This window comes from Aphelocoma coerulescens, unplaced genomic scaffold, assembly GCF_041296385.1.
Source record: "Aphelocoma coerulescens isolate FSJ_1873_10779 unplaced genomic scaffold, UR_Acoe_1.0 HiC_scaffold_70, whole genome shotgun sequence".
NCBI classification, from domain to species: domain Eukaryota; kingdom Metazoa; phylum Chordata; class Aves; order Passeriformes; family Corvidae; genus Aphelocoma; species Aphelocoma coerulescens.
This window is the reverse complement of record NW_027184055.1, coordinates 1,442,840-1,463,000: the sequence shown is the minus strand read 5'-3', so window position 1 is coordinate 1,463,000 and position 20,161 is coordinate 1,442,840. Positions and strand designations below refer to the sequence as shown.

The following is a 20,161-nucleotide window of genomic DNA, read 5'->3' as shown; positions in this document are numbered from 1 at the left end:
TTTTGGGGCCTCTAAGTGGCTTCTGGGAGGTTGCAGTGAATTTGGGGAAACCCCCCGCAACTTGGGGGGCTGAGGTGAAGTCCCCACATTTTGGGAGGGTGAGGGGAACCCAACTGGGAGGGGATCCTGCTGCTTTGCACCCCTTCAATGGGGTGAGAAGCAGCTTGTGAGGGAAGGAGTTACGGAAGGAATTACGGAAGGAAGGAAAGGAAGAAAGAAAGAATGGAAGAGAGAAAGAGTGAAAGGGAGAATGAGAGAAGGAAAGAAAGAAAAGAAAGAAAAGAACGAAAGAACGAAAGAAAGGAAGGATGGAAGGAAGGAAGGGAAGGAAGGAAGGAAGGACTGAAAGCAACAAGGAAAGGAGGAAGAAAAGAAAAGTAGAAAAGAAGAAAGAAAAAAAATGAAATCAACAAGAAACTATAAAAAATAAAGAAAAAAGAAAAAACATTTAAAAATGAAGAAAGCAAGCAATCAAAATATAATAAAATTGAAAGAAAGAAAAGAAGAAAGGAAGAAAATCAAAAAACAGATATCAACAGGAAAATGAAAGTGATGAAAAAGGAAAAGAAAAAGAAAGAAAGCAAGACTAAATAACATGAAACCAACAAGAAAATAAAAGGGAAAGAAAAAGGAGGGAAGAAAGAAACAAGGAAGGAAAAAAAAAAAGAACAGAGAGACACAAGAAAGAATAAAAGAGAAAAAGAAAGAAGATAGAAAGCAATAAAAAACAGAAAAATGGGAGAAAAAGGATTTGAAAATGAAGAAGGAAAGAAAAAAGGATTCATAACGTGAAGCGAACAAGAAAAAGGAAAAAGAAAGAAAAAAGTACAGAAAGAACGGCACAAGGAAAAGGTTTAAAAAGGAAGAAAGCAACAAAAGAAAGAAGAAAGGGAGAAAGCGAAAAAAAAAGGAAGAGGAAGAAAGAAGATAAAAGAATAAAGAAAGAAAGAAAGCTAAAAGAAATCAACAAGAAAATGAAAAAAGTGAAGAAAAATAAAAGATGAAAAAGCAACTCAATAACGTGAAACCAAGGACAAAAATGAAAAAACGAAAGAAGAAAGCAACAAGAAACACAAAATGGAAAAAAAAAAGAAAGAAAAAATATAAAAAGTGAAGAAGGAAAGAAAAAAAGAATGCAAGAAGATAAAATCATGAATGAAAGAAAAAACAAGACAGAAAGAAACAAGAAAGAGATAAAAGGAAGAAAAGTAGAATAAGAGAAGACAGCAAGTAACAAGAAACAGGAAAAGAAAGATAGCAAAGGTATAAAAAAATGAAACAAAAATGAAAGAACGAAAGAAAGAAAGGAAAGAGCAAAAGACAGAAATCAACAAAGAAAATGAAAAAAGAGAAGGAAAAAAAACAGAAGAAAGAAAAAGCAAGCAACAAGAAACAGAAAGAGAAAGCAAAAAGATATAAAAATGAAAGCAAGAAAGCAGGGAAGGAAGGAAGGAAGGAATTCGGAAGGAAGGAATTCGGAAGGAAGGAAGGAAGGAATTCGGAAGGAAGGAAGGAATTCGGAAGGAAGGAAGGAATTCGGAAGGAATTCGGAAGGAATTCGGAAGGAATTCGGAAGGAAGGAATTCGGAAGGAAGGAATTCGGAAGGAAGGAATTCGGAAGGAAGGAAGGAAGGAATTCGGAAGGAAGGAATTCGGAAGGAAGGAAGGAAGGAATTCGGAAGGAAGAAAGGAATTCGGAAGGAAGGAAGGAATTCGGAAGGAAGGAAGGAAGGAAGGAAGGAATTCGGAAGGAAGGAAGGAAGGAATTCGGAAGGAAGGAAGGAAGGAAGGAAGGAATTCGGAAGGAAGGAAGGAAGGAATTCGGAAGGAAGGAAGGAAGGAAGGAAGGAAGGAAGGAAGGAAGGAAGGAAGGAAGGAAGGAAGGAAGGAAGGAAGGAAGGAAGGAAGGAAGGAAGGAAGGAAGGAAGGAAGGAAGGAAGGAAGGAAGGAAGGAAGGAAGGAAGGAAGGAAGGAAGGAAGGAAAAAAGGAATTCGGAAGGAATTCGGAAGGAAGGAAGGAATTCGGAAGGAAGGAAGGAAGGAATTCGGAAGGAAGGAATTCGGAAGGAATTCGGAAGGAAGGAATTCGGAAGGAATTCGGAAGGAATTCGGAAGGAAGGAAGGAAGGAATTCGGAAGGAAGGAAGGAAGGAAGGAATTCGGAAGGAATTCGGAAGGAATTCGGAAGGAAGGAAGGAAGGAAGGAAGGAAGGAAGGAAGGAAGGAAGGAAGGAAGGAAGGAAGGAAGGAAGGAAGGAAGGAAGGAAGGAAGGAAGGAAGGAAGGAAGGAGTGAAAACAATGTAAGTACTGCATGAAACAAAAATAAAAGGTAAATAACTGAGTTCTCTTTTAAAAAATATCAATTCCCTCTGAATCCAAAGTTGCAGAAGACTTTTCACTCCACATTTGGGTTTTGTTTTCATTTCTCATACTTTTTCTGGTTCTTTTCTTTTTCCTCTTGTTTTTAATAGATAACCCCCGCTAGGAAAGGAATGCAGAGCAAAATGAGACGCATTTCTGGCAGGCACTGAAAGTGTGGGCTCCTGGTCTGGTTCCTTTTGTGTGGATCCCTCATCTCTGTGGCACAGGGGGAATAGCAGTGCTGGGAGCCAGCAGCGGGCTCAGGAGCATCCCGCTCTGGCAGCTCTGAGCAGGTGGCACATGTCCTGCTGTCCTGCTGCCCTCCAAAGCACAGAATGCATGGGCAAGTTTAGGCCCAGCTCTGGGCACAGCCAGCATGGCCTGGGCACGGGAACGGGGGGCAAAGCGGGCGGGATCCTTCTGCAGCTGCCTGGTGGTTTCTGGTTTCTGTGCCCAGAGTGCCAGGATATTCTTAAGAGGTGCTTGTCCATGCAGCCCTTGGACAGGCCATCCTTGGAAGAGCTCTTCAGTGCCCCTTGGCTGCAGGGTGTTCATGTGCCCTAGAGGATGGCAGAGAGCCACGGGCACAGTGTGATCCAGGGGCCTGGCAGGTAACAGCCCCACACATCTCTTGGCAATCAGTGGCAAAGCAAAGCAGACGATTTTGTCCTGCCTGTAGCCCTGGGCAGGGAGCATCAGAAGGGAACATGCAGCTCTTGGGCTGCAGCTGAGCTGGAGGCCTGCTCTGGCAAGCACTGGTGGCCACCATCCCCCCTGGTTTTGCTTGTCTGGTTCACTGATGGCTGGGGCCCTGGGCAGAACCCTGAGAGCCTGGTGTGGCCCCAGGGAAGGAGAAGGAGCCCCTGGAGAAGCTGTAGCAGGTGGGGCTGCTGCTGCTGGAGACACCAAGGACGAGCTCAAGGCCGACAACCTCTTCCTGGAGCTGGCCAGCGGCAGCTGAAGATGATGGCCTTTGATTCTGGCACCTTCTCCAAAGACACGCTCCACGGCCAGTGTGCAGGTGAGTCCAGAGCCAGGGGGATGCTGCCAGAGCTGGGCATGGCACGGCCTGGCCGGGCACCAAAGGTTCCCCCTTTGCTGGGGCGGCTGCAGCCAATTCTTCAGTGGCTGCCAATACATGTGTGTCAGTACAAAGCTCTCAAGGGACTGATTAAAGCAGAGGACTGGAGACCATGACTGCACAAAGCTCTCAGAGACTCATGTGTGGAAAAAGGAAAGTACCTTAGAAAAACCAGAAGTACCTTGAAGCATTAATGAACTCTTGTTAATGACCAAGGCTCTCAAGGGACTGAGTAAAGCAGATAATTGGGGACCATGCCTGCAGAAACCTCTCAGAGACTCAGTGTCAAAAAGAGGTACTTTAATTACCCTGGAGTATCTCAAAGCATTAATGAGCCCCAGTGAGTGTTGTTACTGACAAAGAATCTCCAGGGACTCATTAGAGCAGATAATTGGGGGCCAGGATTGCACAAAGCTCTCAGAGACTCCCAGGCAAAAGCCAAAGCCAAAGTCCTTTGAAAACCCTGCAGTCCCTGGGAGCATTCAGGAGCCCCCAGGGCCATTCCTGACCAAGGCTCCCCAGGGACTCCTTCCAGCAGATCCCTGAGGCCACTGGGATGTGGGGGGATGCTGAGGGCAGGACAAGGGGCTGACAGTGGCCAGCCTTGCTGGGGCTGTGCCAGGAGGCCCCAGGGCCTCAGGACAAGGTGTCTCCTCCCAGCCCTTGGTGGCACAGACGCTGCTGTGCCCCAGGGCACCAAGGCTTGGCTTCTCCTGGGCACTGCCAGCCCTGCCAGGGCCCTTGGCCATGTCCAGCACAGCTTGTCCTGCGCTGTCCCACCGCTGCTGCTGTGTCCCTGCAGGCTGCACACTCCCATCTCGCTGCCCCGCCAGCTCTGCCCTGCCACTGCCAGCCCTGGCCTGAGCTGTGCCCAGCCTCACCCTCTGTGCCTTGGGCACACACACATGCCCTGAGCTCCTCCTCCCTCTGGGTGCTTCTCCTGCCCCAGCGCTGCCCTGGGAGGGACATTTCCTCCTCCTCATGCCCAGTGTCCCCCTGCCCAGCTGCTCTGTGGGGCAGTGCGTGTCTCTCCTGCTGTTCCCTCCCTCCCAGGAAAGCTGCACCATGTGGGGCACGGCCCTTCCAGCAGCCTCCCAGCCCCTCAGCCTTGTTGGGCCCTTTCCCCTGAGCAGACAGCAGCAGCATCTCCGTGCTCTGCCCAGCGTGCTCCTTCCGTCACCAAACTGCGGGAAAATAGAAACTGTCCAACACCATCTCTGAAGTGTCAGAGAATCAGGCCCTGTGGAACCAAGGAGCCCTTGGGACACAGGAGGATCTCGTGTAACCCAGGGTCAGTTCTGCCACTGCAGATCCAAAGAGATCCTTGTGACACGCTGGGGCCTTGTGGAACCCTTCTGCCCTGGTCTCTGCACCAAGGAGACCCTTGTGCCACTCCGGGACCTTGTGCAGCCAAGGAGAGCATTGTGAGAGTGCGGGGCCATGGAACCAAGGGACCATTGTGACCTTGTGGGGCCTCATGGACTCAAGGGACCATTGCCACACTGTGGGGCCTCATGGAATGAAGGGTCCATTGTGACACTGCAGAACCAAGGACACCATGGTTACACTGTGGGGCCCATGGAACCAAGGCACCATTGGGACACCCCGTGGCCTCATCCTCTTGAATTTCAATAGATCTGAGGGATGGCAGCACCTGCAGGCAGCACTGAAGGATTCTGGGGAGAACCTTTGATCCCTGCTCCAAAAGAAATCAGAGAAAGATCCCTGGTAAGATAAAGGCACCTTTTCCTTTTCCTTTTCCTTTTCCTTTTCCTTTTCCCTTTTCCCTTTTCCCTTTTCCCTTCTCCTTCTCCTTCTCCTTCTCCTTCTCCTTCTCCTTCGCCTTCCTCTTTTTTCCTTTCCCTTTCCCTTTCCCTTTCCCTTTCCTTTTCCCTTTCCCTTTCCCTTTACCTTTCCTCTTTCCCTTTCCTGGTGTAAACTGTTGACCTGCCTGTAAGGTGCAGCAAAAGCTTTGCAGGGTTTGGTTCAAGGTACCCAAGGTTGGAACAGGGAAGTGTTCGAGTCCCTTCTAAGAGGAGGGTTGGAGTCTTTGTGCCGTGACTGCCTGGGATCCATGGAACAAGTGTGTTCTGGCAGACTCTGGGACCTCCACAGCAATCCCATGCAGGAGCCAGCACTGGACCTGCACCCTGGTGGGAGCAGCGTGGTACGGATGGGAAACGGGCAGCTGGGTGTGCAGTGGCAACCTCGACCCAGGTCATAGAAGCCCAGGCTTTAGCTTTGAACACAGCAGCACAAAAAGCAGAATGAATGACCTTTCCTAGAAATCACTGAAGGACAAAGGGTGAACATATGGACTGATTTGAACTATGGGTTTGGAATAATACACGCCCAGGGAGCCACATGGAAGGAAAGGGCACAGAGGTCTCCAGTGAGTACAACAAGAAATCAGTCACCTACTGCAGAGTGTGCCAAAGCCAAAAGAAGTGGCCCTGATGCCCTTGTAAAGCCCATGGGTTTGGAGACTCCCCAGTTAATCCAGGGAATCCATTGGCTGACCAAACAGCTCAAGAGGGTGCTGAAAAAGCTCTCCTTGCACTAATACCTGGCAAAAACTGGAATGTTCTGCAACAAAAACCAGATTCCAGTGATCAGGACAGGCAGTCAGCCCCAGCAGCAGCAGCTACGGAAAATCCCAGCAGGTGATTGGTAACCCCGTGTGGGCAGGTAATTGTAGCTCCACAATTAATGTAGAACGGAACTCAAACATCAGGAAACACATGAGGAAATGGAGAATATGGTGGCCAGTTTACAAAGGCATCCAGTAAGCACAAAAATGGCAAAAAACAATAGATCAGTTGTTGAGAAAGTTGGGATTGGTTTTGAAGGAAGAAGGCTGCCTCCAGGGCTGGTTAAATGGGAATCACCAGGTGATTTTGGCCAACTGATTTTGCAGAACTGCCCAGGCAGAAGGGGGACTGGCACATTTTGGCATTGGTGGATCCTTTTTCTGGATGGCCAGAAGCTTTCCCATGTGGCACCAACAAGACAAGGGAAGGCTCAGAAGTTTTGCTGAAATGAATATTTAATAGCACTGGGACTAACTCTTGTAAGCCTTAAAAGGTGCATGGTTCTCAACAGATCATTTGGGCTGGACTCGCCTGTACATCCTTTCCAACCAGGAGATGCGGTGTGCATCAGAACCTGGAATTTTGGAACAATCCAGCCGCAGTGGAAGGGACCATCTCAAGTCCTCCTGGTAACCTACCCTGCACTCAAGGTAGAAGGAATCAAACTCGGGGTTCATCACATGTGGGTAAAACCAGCGAGCACACATTAAACACAGCAGAAACAAGACTGACACCGTGGAGTTTGGGGGTTGTTACATCAATCCTATTGTTTTAGGTATTGAATAGGATTTTCTAAGGGGATACTATTTATTGGATCTGGATGAAGATGATCAATAATTGTGTATTTATAATAATAATAGAAACGATGTTCCTGACTTCTGGGAAGGGAAATGCGGTTTTCAAAGTCAGTGCAAGATGTTGGCAGATGACAGAATGTAACCCCTGTAACAGCTTGTTTGCCAACACCAACCTCTGCAGAAAATCCAGTTCTGTGGGGAGCTTCAGTCAGCAATTTGACAAAAATCTGGGAACACGTGTGGGAAGGAAATAGCACCCAGGGCACCTGGACAGGGATGGAAGGAGAATATTCCTTACCATGGGCACATCAGAACAATAGTGCTGAGAATTGTAACATTTCCAAACCGGGTCAGGAAATTACCTCAGGAAATATTGATCAGCTGACAGATTGCACTGATACCCCCTGGAGCTGTCAAATTCCAGCAGTATGGAATCACCCTCAGACAGGACAATGGGAATGTTTCCAGCCAGTTCAGGGGTGTTTGGGCTGGGAAGGGAGCCCAGGCCTCCCACAGGACCCCTTACAGGTGTACAGGTGGGTATAAAATATCCTGATTGAACAAGGTCAAGGCCAAAGGATCCCAGGACAAAGGAAAAGTGGGATTGCCCTGGGACAGACACTTGAGCTGTTTGGAATGCTGAGGTCCAGCGGCTCCTGGCTGTGGCCCAGGCTCTGAGGCTGGGCTGTGCTTGTAGAAATGATTCTGCCTTTCTCAGGGACACCTGGGCTCAGCCAACAAACAACGAGCCTTGGAGAGGCACAGAGTGTCAGCAGGACACGGTCAGATCCTTAGGAGCCCCAGGATGGGTGGGAAGTGATGGAATTTGGAGCAGACGTTTGCCCCTGGGAGAATCAGGAGCACCATGGACACTGGGGGTATTAACGTTCCGTCCCTCGTGCAAGGAGTCACCACCGGGAACCCGACTGTGGGGAAAGGTTAAAGGGGATGGAACTTGGAAACATCCCAGTGCGGGAACTACAGCGGGATGGATTTTAGAATCCATCCCTGCTCCGCACAGATCTGCCTTTAGGAACAGACCAGCCACACACCATTGGGCTCTGCAAATGGAAACTTTAGGGAATGCAGCTCCTTTGGGGTTTGCTGAAACAAAGGAACAATTGCCAGCCACAGCTAAAATGACCTTACAGAGCAGATTGGCTTTAGCCCTATTGCTGTTACATGGACAGGGAGTATGTGGATTCTTGAACTGGAACAGCAACACTTGTTGTGTGCACATTCCAAATGTGATGCTGGATTGGATGATCGGGTAGAGAGGATAAAATCGGTTGCTGCATCCAGCAGGGAATTAAGGGGAGGGTTAGACAGTAACTGGTTGGATAAAATATTTAAAGGACATAGATTTCCCCTGACTGATGGTTGGCCTCACTTTTGCAAAGTCTAACTGGGATCCCAGCAATACTTGTGCTTCTGACACTTGCTTTGAGCTGTGTAAAGAACATGGTTGTGAAAGCAGCTGAGGAACTCGTGGGATGTGAGTAAAGGAGCAGAGTGAGGCTTACGAAGGCTTGAAGGGAAGAGAAGCTTCACAACCCTCCAAGGGGGGGAAATTTGCCAGATGAAAAACCGTTTGCACCTGGTGGGTTCATACAATGCTTCTTCTCCAAAAGCCACTGGCCATGGAACCGCACAAGGCTGATTCTGTGGGCAGCAACCAGCCCAGGTGTGCCAACTTTCACCAGTTCACCGGGCAGTCAGGGCTGGCTTTGGGGTCACCGACCACCAGGGACCCCCAAAGAGACCCCCAGGGCAGAAGAAGGGATGTGCAAAGGGGTGGGGGAAATATGCAATGATTTTGGGGCAATGATTATCGTGTGTGTGTTTCTTGTGGGACAGTCTGGGAATGTGTCTGTGAAACCCAGTCTGCAAACAGGAACATTCCTGAACTCGGCACACACGACTTTGGGAGAGGCTCTCCCCTCGTGCATCCGGCCCAATAAAGAATGCTGCTGCTTCGTGCTGCGCTGGTGCTGAGGAGGTTTTGTTTCACTGAAGTTTTGGTACCACCTCTGTGCCTGTGTCACAGAGCCACAGAGCAGCTGTGATGTCAGAAAGGGGCTGTGTGACATCACAGAGTGGGCTGTGACATCACAGGGTATGGGTGTGACATCCCAGAGAGGGCTGGGCCATCCCAGAACAGGCGGTGACATCCCAGAGTGGGTTGTGACATCACAGGGTGGCTGTGTGACATCACAGAGCGGGCTGTGACATCACAGGGTATGGGTGTGACATCACAGAGAGGCCTGGGCCATCCCAGAAGAGGCTGTGACATCACAGAGTGGGTTGTGACATCACAAGGTGGCTGTATGACATCATAGAGTCTACTGTGACATCACAGAGCTCTGTGACCTCACAGAGTGGTGCTGTGACATCATAGAGTAGGGCTGTGACATCACAGCTTGGGCTATGACATCACAGGGCAGAGGTCAGACATCATCGTGCAGACTATGACATCACAGAGCAATGGTGACATCACAGGGTGCTGGTGTGACATCACAGCGCAGAGTTGTTACATCACAGACAGGGCTGTGACATCACAGAGTGGTCGAGTGACATCCCAGAACAGACTGTGACATCACAGAGTGGGTTGTGACACCACAGGGTGGCTGTGTGACATCATAGAGTCAGCTGTGACATCACAAAGCAGCTGTGTGATATCACAGAGATGACTGTGACATCACAGGTGGTGTGACATCACAGAGTGGCTATGACATCACAGGGTTGCTATGTGACATCTCAGAGTGAGCTGTGACATCACAGATATGGCTATGATACCACAGGACAGAGGTCTGACATCCTATAGCAGACTATGACATCACTGAGTGGCTGTGACATCCCAGGGTGGCTGTGTGACATCCCAGGGTGGCTGTGTGACATCCCAGGGGTTGGATGCCATGGCAACCCTCATCAGTTCCAGTTCCCTTGGAAACCCCCCCAGGAGTCATTGCTGCACTCAGGGTCCGTGGCCACTTGCCCGCAGACCTGTGGCTGCCCTCGGCTGCCATGGCAGCCCTCAGGACAGAGCGGTGCCGGGGCTGGTGCCAGCTACAATTGCACTGACACTCGCTGATGCCCTCAGGTGCCACGGCAGCGGCCACAGGGACCCGTTCCTCACTTTGGTGCCACGGACACCAACGCTTGGCCCCGCTGCCATGGGGATTGGCACGCTCACCTGCACTCAGGGCCCGTGGCCAGGCACTGCTGCCATGGACACGGGCACAGAGCCCTGGGCCACAGTCGGCTGCCGTGGCCACCAGCCCAAGGTCCCGTGGCCAGGGCCGGGGGCATGGAAAGGAACCCGTGGAGCCGTGGTGATGGTGGGTGGCCATGGGGTGCTGCTGTGGGCTGGGGCAGAGGGAATTTCCTTGCCAGGCCTTTCTCTGGGGCTGTGTTTGGCTCTGTGCTGAGCACAGCGTTGCTCACACAGAGATGGTTTTGTTCTTGCTGAGCTTGCACAGAGCCAAGGCCTTTCCTGCCCCTCGTCCGGCCACGCTGGGGAGGGGCTGGGGGTGCGGGGGAGCTTGGCAGGGGTCACAGCCAGGACAGGTGACCCCAACTGACCCCAGGCATATCCCAGACCACAGGACATCATGGCCAGTGTATAAAGTGGGGGAACAAGGAGGAAGGGGGGACATTTGGAGTGAGGGTTTTTGTCTTCCCAGGTAACACTCAGGCAGGATGGGGCCCTGTTTTGCTGGTGGGCAGGGTCAGCACCAAAGACACAGACACCAACTGAAGGAATTGTGCAATTTATAGAATGCAAATCTGCAAAGAGTCACAAAAGCATAAGCTCAGCAAAGCACATAATCATTAGCAAAGAATCACAGCAGGAGCAGCTCAGCAATGCCCCCAACCATCAGTGCCAAAGATTGCCTGCAGTGATTAACCAAGATCCAGCCCCAGGGACCCTCAGACTTTACCATCCCCCAGAGCCACCCATCAGCTGCGGGAAGCTGTCCCAGCCAAGGACTGCAGAGCCACTCCCGGACACTGGGAATTCCTGCAGCTGCCTCCAGCCACAGCTGAGGCTCCAACCCCGCTGCGAGAGGGCCCAGCTTTGACAGTGCTGGAGAAACAAACTGACAGCACTTCCAGTGCGGGAACATCTGCTTTCATCCTCCTCTTGGCTTCCTCCTAAGCCTGGCCAGGGCTCAAGGAGGAGCCAAGGGAGCTGACTTTGACCATACAGCCCCAAACAAGGCCAGATGTGGCCTTGTCCGGTTTCTAAATACAGAAAGGTAAATCTGTGTTTCACCAATGCACAGGTACATAGAACATATTGTTAATAGTACTTTGTTAATGAGTTAATGAGTGGGATACAAAGATAACATTTGGTTGGAAGGTTCATCAGGAGGCCAGCTTTGGCCCAGGGCCTCTTGTTCAGGCCTTACTCAGGGCCTGGTGTTCAGGCCTTGGAACTTCAATTGCTCCTTTGACCTAGAGATGAACTACAACCTTCATAACAATTCTTTCAGTAACAGGGTCTTAGATTTAGGTATTAGGCAAAATTGGAGAACAAGAGGTGATGTCTTTAAGTGCTGCTCAAGGTCATCACTCACAGCTATAATTCACATTCCTTTTAAAACAAGCCTCATTAGTTGCTATTCTCTGTTATTTATCAAATCCCCCTTTTTCTAGAGACTGTGTCTCTTTTTAGACAAGTCTCAGTGCTCTATTTCCCAGCACAAAGTGTCACAACAGCTCTAACATGGAATCATAACACACCAAGTGCTCACACTGCAGTGATGACAGTGACTGCCACAAATGCATTTGGCAGCAGCCTCCAGTTTGGCAGCCCCAAAGCCAATCCCAGCAAGGAGAATTTGCTTCTTTCTGCCACTCTTCCACTGCTCTTTCCATCGAGGTGATTCCTGACTGTTGGACTTCAAACCCATCACTGATAACAGTGCAGCATTCCTGTCCTAGAATAGCCCAGGCTCCTCCTTGGCCAGCAGGCAGATAATCCAAGGCCATGCGGGTCTGCAGAGCCCCCGTTCGTGTTTGTTGGAGCTCACAGGATGTGCTGTTGGATATTTTAACAGTATCATTTGCTGCTTCTTCTAATAATCGATTCAGCTCGTTAATGTGAACTCCACAGGACGAGGCAGCGCATGTGGGGCACAGGGTGAACCAGAATCTTTGGCTTTCTGAAATCCAAGGCACTCTTTGGGTGGAAAATGTTCTCTTAACATGAAGCTCTTCCTTGCAGTTGTTGCTGAAGCACCCTAAAGGGAGGCATCACTCTTTTTCTTATTAGGAAAAGGACTGCTGGATCCAACCCCTTTATCTCCACCAACAGTGGTCATTTGAGGTGGATCTCCTTTTTTCACAATTGTTTATAAAACTGCAATATCAATAATTGTGCTGGCCTGCCATGGAGTTAAATAATCCAATCTTGTTCATTATCGTTTAACAGAATTACTTTGATTTCTCCTTGATAATCTGCATCAATTCCTCCTCCCAGGACATGAACACTTTGCAGGGCCAAGCTCCAGCGAGCAGTTATCAAACCAAAGTGTCCCGGAGGAATCTGAATTCCTATTCCTGCATTGATAACTCTCACTTGCTTCTGATTTATCCCAATTAATCCTGATGCAGGAAGGCCCAGCCCTGCAGCCTCTGGGGTGGCCCTGTCTGGGCCCATCGCACCCAGAAGGATTTCCCAGGAAGTCCAAGTCTCCCTGTCCATGGGTGGATTTGCAGACTGGGTGCAGCCGGGCACACCCAGGGGTTTCCATTTCCCCAGCGGGGCCATTGTTAAGGGTATGGAGCACATCTGGGAGATGGGTTCTCCATCGGGACGGGTTCCTATCTCCTTTCTTCAGCTGCTCTTTTAACAACCCCTTCATCTGCTCAACCAATTCCTGCAGCTTGTGGATAGGCTGGGATATGAAAAACCCAGCAGTCTTCATCACTGTCTTTTTCACAGGAACAGACAAAGCATTCCAGATCACAGTATCAGCAAACCCTATAAAAACAGCCAATTCCATCCTTCCCTCCTTTATTCATTGTGTGCAATCTCACAAAGTTTACCAGTGACCTTTGGGTCCTGGCCAATCCTTTTCTGGAGGGTATTTAGTGTTACATCCCTGAGCAGCCATGGCTAAAGAATTCGTATTGTCAGCACTATTTCACATTATTATTTATTATCTATACAATATAAATATCATTTTATAGATATATAAACTAGGATATTATTACTAGTTCACTTGCACAAGAAATTCAAGCTCAAGATTAAAAACTTCTTCTATTGCTCCATGTGGGAGCGTTCCAACAACAATTGTTCCTTCTGTTGGTGCTGTTTCCAATACGCTGTTAACAAAATCCATCCTCCTCTTCCCAAACCCACAAGCTCTTTTCCTTTTTCCATATCCAATTTTGGGATGCATTTTAAGACATCCAGCGCTTCAGCTCCTTTTAACCAACTGCCCCACTGCTCGCACGGTGCTTCGACCTCAGCCCACTCCAGAGCCAGGGAACTCCAGGGAAGCTCTTCCCATCCGGGATTTCAGACAGGACTGATTCCTTACATTTACATTTAAAAAGTGACATTTTGCTGTGATCTGGCCAGACTACACCAATTTTGTTGTACCGGTGGGCAGGGCCAGCACCAAAGACACAGACACCAACTGAAGGAACTGTGTCATTTGCTACAGCTCAAAGCAGCAAAGAATCACAGCAGGAGCAGCTCAGCAATGCCCCCAACCATCAGTGCCAAAGATTGCCTGCAGTGATTAACCAAGATCCAGCCCCAGGGACCCTCAGACTTTACCATCACCCAGAGCCACCCATCAGCTGCGGGAAGCTGTCCCAGCCAAGGACTGCAGAGCCACTCCCGGACACTGGGAATTCCTGCAGCTGCCTCCAGCCACAGCTGAGGCTCCAACCCCGCTGCGAGAGGGCCCAGCTTTGACAGTGCTGGAGAAACAAACTGACAGCACTTCCAGTGCGGGAACATCTGCTTTCATCCTCCTCTTGGCTTCCTCCTAAGCCTGGCCAGGGCTCAAGGAGGAGCCAAGGGAGCTGACTTTGACCATACAGCCCCAAACAAGGCCAGATGTCAGATTTCATGGCCTTGTCTGGCGCCTAAACACAGAAAGGTCAATACGTGTTTCACTAATGAGGCGATACATCAATCACAGTGCTAATGATCATGCAAATTTCGGTAATGAGCAGATACAAAGATAACCTTTGGTTGGAAGGTTCATCCAGAGGTCCCCTTTGGCTCAGGGCCTGTTGTTCAGGCCTCAGTCAGGCCTCTTGTCCAGGCCTTGGCACTTCAGGGACGTGGTTTAGTGCTGGGCTTGACTGTGCTGGGTTAATGGCTGGACTCGATGAGCTCAGAGGTCTTTTCTAACAGAAAGGAGTCTGTAATTCCAGGATTCTGTCTGCTGCATTCAGCCAGGTCCATGGCACCTGCATTACTTTGGTCAAAAAGGCTCCTCTTGCTCAGCTCTTGTGGCCTAAGGCTTCAGCTCCTTCAGCTCCTGGTGCTGAGCTGCTCATGCTGAACGAGACGCCTCGGAGAGAAGAATACAGTTCATCCCATTCCTTCTGGCACACGGAGAGGGGAGGCTGTGAAAACAGGAGCATTGTTTGCTGTGGCCTCCTCTGTGCCCTTGACGCCTTTCAGCGCTTTGAAACAGCCAAGAGCTTTCTCCAAGAGTGCAATGAAGCAGCTGTTCCTGCTCCCAGCTCTCGCCCTGCCCAGTCTCTGCCCTTGACTGCTTTTGTCCCTCTTGCTGTGCCCTCTGTGGCCCCGGGGCTCGGTGGCTGCTGCCCAGGGCTGTGGCACTGGCACAGATCCAGTGCTCGAGACCCTCCTTTCCCTGCCCTTGGAGCTGCCTGCTCACAGCAGCCTTTGCCACCTGCAAGCTCCACATGGACAGGGAGTGCCCACCTCTGCTCCTTGCACACCCTCCAGGAGCCCAGGGCTGCCATCTCCAGTCCCTGCTGGAACTGAGGGCTCCCAGGTGCCCCAGGCTGCTGTGGCACCGCTGCCAACGGGAGGGAACAGCGGCAGGGGCTGTGCTGAAAGTCAGCTCCATTTGCTGCTGCTGCTGCTGCTGCTGCTGCTGCTGTGGGGGTCATTTGTCCAGCCCTGCCCCAGAGTCAGGGATCAGATCCAGGCCCTGCTGCTGCTCCCTCGGGATCAGCCACAGTTTGGGTGTTGCTGTCAGTGCCAGCAGGAGCGGGCGCTGGAGCAGCGGGTGCTGACAGTGCCCCAAGCCCCGGGGCCCGAGGGGTGCCTGGGCTGCGGGGCTGGCAGGGAGCTGCCCCTTGTTCTCCCTGTGCCTCACGCAAAGCTGGGCTGCTCACAAGTGGGGCAGCACAGCAAGCAGGGAGCCTGCCAGTCTCTGCCAGCCCTGTCTGCTCTGAGATGGGCCTTGGAGCTGCAGGGGGACAAAGGCAGCTGCTTCTGGTCCCTCTGCGTGTCCCCGTGATCAGCAGTGCTGCTCCATAATTTAGGACGTTTTTGGTTTAATTAATAGAAAAAAACAAAAGAAAAAGACCAGAAAATATTATGAAACATAAAACTAAAACCCAAATGTGGAGTGAAAAGTCTTTTGTAACTCTGGATTAAGAGGTAACTGATCTTTTCAAAAGACAACTCAGGTATTTGTAAATATGCTGATGGCATTGATCCATCTTACTGACCTCAGCAGCCCTTTTTTCAAGATTTTGGGCTTTGTTTCCAACATTGTTATTTTAAATTGTGGTTGAAGCAATAGGAAATTGATTGTGCCCTGCCAGCTCCGAGCAGGACTGGCAATCTAAACTCTGTCCCACCCCAACTCACTGACAAGATGCCCTTCCTTCTCACCCTGCCAATGAGCTGCACATTCCCTTGGAAATTGTCAGGGGTTCTAAAAGACACCAAGTCCCACTTAGGGCTTTTTGCTCTGGTTTGGCACTGGAGAAGGGCAATTCTTCGTCCATCAGCTCCAGGCTGCACTGCCTCAGGAACACGGCCCACTCGCCAGGTTGGGCCCACTCGTGGCACTTCCAGAGGAGGAAGAAAGTGCAATGGCACAATTCCAGCCCAAAAGGAAGGAAGAGTGGGACAGACAGAACACCCTGTGCAGATCCAGGCGTTCAGCTGGGACTGTGGAGAGTTTGGGTTCTTGCCAGTGGGATGTGTGTCCCTGACTGCAATCTCTTGGCCTGCACCAGAGTCTCACTCACCTGCAAAAGCAGAAAGCTCCGTCGCTGTGCTCGCAAGGGGCTCGTCTGATGCAAAGCTGTCAGAGCCCTGTGAGGGGAGAGCGGGCCCAGCCGTGCCCGGGGCTGAGCCCCAGCAGAGCCCTGGCAGAGCCCGGAGCAGCCTCAGCATCGGCAGAGCCCGGCTGCAAGGAGAGAAACCAGAACCCGCCCGTCAGCTGAAGCCTCCTGTCCCCTTGTCCCAGCCGCCCGCAGTGCCCAGGCCGTGCTGGCCGTGCTCAGAGCTGGGCCCAAAGCTGCCCAGCATTGCTGCCTTTGGGAGCAGAGCAGGAGGGCAGGACATGTGCCCAGCCTGCAGCCAGCCATGGCACAGCCACCTCCTCAGCAGCTGCCCAGAGCCCAAAAGCAGCTTGGCAGCCACTGAAGAATTGGCTGCAGCCGCCCCAGCAAAGGGGGAACCTTTGGTGCCCGGCCAGGCCGTGCCATGCCCAGCTCTGGCAGCATCCCCCTGGCTCTGGACTCACCTGCACACTGGCCGTGGAGCGTGTCTTTGGAGAAGGTGCCAGAATCAAAGGCCATCATCTTCAGCTGCCGCTGGCCAGCTCCAGGAAGAGGTTTGTCGGCCTTGAGCTCATCCTTGGTGGCTCCAGCAGCAGCAGCCCCACCTGCTACAGCTTCTCCAGGGGCTCCTTCTCCTTCCCTGCGGCCACACCAGGCTCTCAGGGTTCTGCCCAGGGCCCCAGCCATCAGTGAACCAGGCAAGCAAAACCAGGGGGGATGGTGGCCACCAGTGCTTGCCAGAGCAGGCCTCCAGCTCAGCTGCAGCCCAAGAGCTGCATGTTCCCTTCTGATGCTCCCTGCCCAGGGCTACAGGCAGGACAAAATCGTCTGCTTTGCTTTGCCACTGATTGCCAAGAGATGTGTGGGGCTGTTACCTGCCAGGCCCCTGGATCACACTGTGCCCGTGGCTCTCTGCCATCCTCTAGGGCACATGAACACCCTGCAGCCAAGGGGCACTGAAGAGCTCTTCCAAGGATGGCCTGTCCAAGGGCTGCATGGACAAGCACCTCTTAAGAATATCCTGGCACTCTGGGCACAGAAACCAGAAACCACCAGTCAGCTGTAGAAGGATCCCGCCTGCTTTGCCCCCCGTTCCTGTGCCCAGGCCATGCTGGCTGTGCCCAGAGCTGGGCCTAAACTTGCCCATGCATTCTGTGCTTTGGAGGGCAGCAGGACAGCAGGACATGTGCCACCTCCTCAGAGCTGCCAGAGCGGGATGCTCCTGAGCCCGCTGCTGGCTCCCAGCCCTGCTATTCCCCCCGTGCCGCAGAGATGAGGATCCACCTGGAGAGAGCCGTCGTGGGAACAGGATCCGCCCCCAGATGATCTCCTGGCCCCTCTTGAACGGGTGCTTCCCCACCACCAGCTGGTACAGCAGGATGCCCAGGGACCAGATCGTCGCTGCCTCGCCGTGGTAGCGTTGGTGGTGGATCCACTCGGGTGGGCTGTACAACAGGGTTCCTGTGGAACACAGACCGAGTCCATCAGGGGATGCTGCTGCTCCCAGAGCCTCGCCCCAGCATCCCTGGGCACGCAGGGGCTGCACCAGTGGCACACGGGGTGACCCGCTGCCCTCTCGCCTGCACCTGTGACTTGTGTACAAACTGGTGTTGGAAAAGAGGCCACTGGTGTTGGCAAAGGGCAGCGGAAGCCCTGGGGAGGCCCAACCATGACATGCAAATGAAAAACCCACCCAGTGGTGGGGAAAACCCACTCTCCTCCCTGCCTGCAGTGCCCCAAAATACATCAATAAGCCAAGGCAAACCAGGGCAGCGGAGCAGTACAGGCCCTTCCTCGCCTGCACACCAAACCGGCCGGTGCACGGGGTCTGACCCCCCTCTCTGCTACCCCCACAGGGGATTTTGTTGGGCTGGCTGCCCCCGCTCCAGCCCCAGCCCAGGGCAGAGTGGGTGCTGAAGGCTGCTGGCAGCGCCGGGAACTGCCCCCTCCCAGCCCCACCCAAAAGCAACTTGGCTCAAGAATTAATCCCATCCTGGCAGCAATGAGGGGAAGCCCCGGTGCCACACCCAGGCTGGGCCATGAGATGCCCAGGAGCATCCCCTGGGAGGGCTCACCTGCAAACTGAGTGTAGGCTGTGTCCTGGAGGAAGGCGCCGCAGCCAAAGTCGATCAGTTTCAGCTGCCCGGTGGCCAGGTCGAGCAGGATGTTCTCAGGCTTGATGTCCCGGTGCAGGACCCCGCAGCTGGTGCAGTGCCGCACGGCCTCCAGCACCTGGCCGAACAGCCCCCGCGCCTCCTCCTCGGGCAGGAACCTCCGCTGCGCCAGCAAACCCGACAGGTCCTGGCACCGCTCCGGACGCTCCAGCACCAGCAAGAAGCTGCTGGGCAGCTCAACCCACTCCAGGAGCTGGATGACACCACGGAACCCAGTGGACACCTTGTGCAGCAGCACGATCTCCAGGGGCGCACGGGCGCCGTCGGGCTGCGGGAGGAGCACGGTGCCGTCGGTGGGGCTGAGGCCGTGCCAGGGCTCTGGGACCCCTCACCCAGCCCGGGACGCTCTGCGCCCCCCGCTCACCCCCCGCCCGCTCTCCCTCCGGGGCTCCCGGCGGCTCCCACCCCGCCGGGCCCCGGCTCCTCGCCGCCCGGCACGCCCCGCCTCTGCCGCTGGCCCCGCTCACTCACCAGCTCGCCCCAGTGCCGGACGCGGTCCCGCGGCACGCATTTGATGGCCACCTGCGAGCAAGGGGCAGCAGCGGGCTGAGCTCGCCGCCCGCCCCGCCGCGCCCCGGCCTCCTCCCCCTCCTCCTCCTCCTCCGCCCTCCGCCCTCCTCCTGCACCCTCCTCCTCCTCCTCGTCCTCCTCCTCCGCCCTCCTCCTGCACCCTCCTCCTCCTCCTCCTCCTCCTCCTCCTCCTGCACCCTCCTCCTGCACCCTCCTCCTGCATCCTCCTTCTCCTTCTCCTTCTCCTTCTCCTTCTCCTTCTCCTTCTCCTTCTCCTTCTCCTTCTCCTTCTCCTTCTCCTTCTCCTTCTCCTCCTCCTCCTCCTCCTCCCCGCCGGCCCCGCCACTCACCGGGGCGCCGTCCGCGAGCCGCGTGCCCGAGAAGACGCTGCCGAAGCCGCCGCTGCCCAGCAGCGAACCCAGCCGGTACCGCTCCTGCAGGGCCTCCTGCGCCTTCCCTGCGGGCGACACGCGGCCGTCAGCGCTCGGCCCGGGGCCAGACACGGCCCCCGACCGCCCCCCGACCGCCCCGGCCCGGGCATCCCCATCCGAACGGGACACCGGCGGCTCGGGGCCGGCGGCCGCGCTGCCGAGCGGCGGAGCTCGGGCCGGGGAAGCCGCAGCGGAGGCGGCGGGAGCGGCCGCGCCCCGGGTGTCCTCCGCGGGCCCCGGGAGGAGCCGGGCCCGGAGCCGAGGCCGGAGCCGGGGCCGGAGCCGGAGCCCGCGTCGGGGCCGGGGCCGGGCTCGGCACAGGCGGAGCCAAAGGGTGGCGATGCCGCCCCAGCCCCGGGCACCGATGCCCGCCCGGCAGCGCCACAGCCAGGACGGCGAGAGCCGGGCGGAGGCGAGACCGCGGCGGGACGCCCGGGGCCGGGGAGGGGGCGGCCCCGCCCGGGGCCGGGGGCGGGCCTGGGGCATGGCCCGGCCCGGCAGGGGGAGGGGGAGAGACCGGGAGAGGAGGGGGACACCGGGAAAGGGACACCGAGAGACGAGGGGGACACCGGGAAGGGGAGGCGGGGGGAAGGTGCGGAACACAGGGAGAGGGAGAGGAGGAGCAAGAGCACGAAGAGGAGAGAGTCTGTAGAGTCGCTTGTGATCGCTGCTGCCGCTGCTGCCGCTGCTGCCGCTGCTGCCGCTGCTGCCGCTGCAACTGAAGCGCCGGGGCCGTTTGTCCGCGTGTCCAAATGTCCGCGTGTCCGCGTGTCCGAGTGTCCGCGTGTCCGCGTGTCCGAGTGTCCGCGTGTCCGAGTGTCCGAGTGTCCGAGTGTCCGCGTGTCCGTTCCCCGCTCGCCCCACGCTCCCCACGGCCGAGCCCCGCTCGCCCCGGGGGCAGCCCCTGAGTCTGTGCAAACACGGCAACTTTGCCGTGTCCAGCCCGGATCCAGAGTCCTGGCTCCTGCACGGT

General features: G+C 54.0%; 1 protein-coding gene and 1 pseudogene across 1 annotated transcript; one reads left to right on the top strand and one right to left on the bottom strand.

The window, feature by feature from the left end:
- Window positions 1–20,161, top strand: part of LOC138102326 (zinc finger protein 850-like) — a 1,260,715-nt pseudogene that overhangs the window by 364,867 nt on the left and 875,687 nt on the right.
- On the bottom strand, window positions 16,996–19,304 carry LOC138102343 (serine/threonine-protein kinase pim-1-like). The gene is given in 6 exon segments (XM_069000033.1): window positions 16,996–17,102; window positions 17,358–17,534; window positions 18,149–18,515; window positions 18,719–18,769; window positions 19,108–19,284; window positions 19,287–19,304. Coding segments are annotated over 6 exon segments (897 nt in total).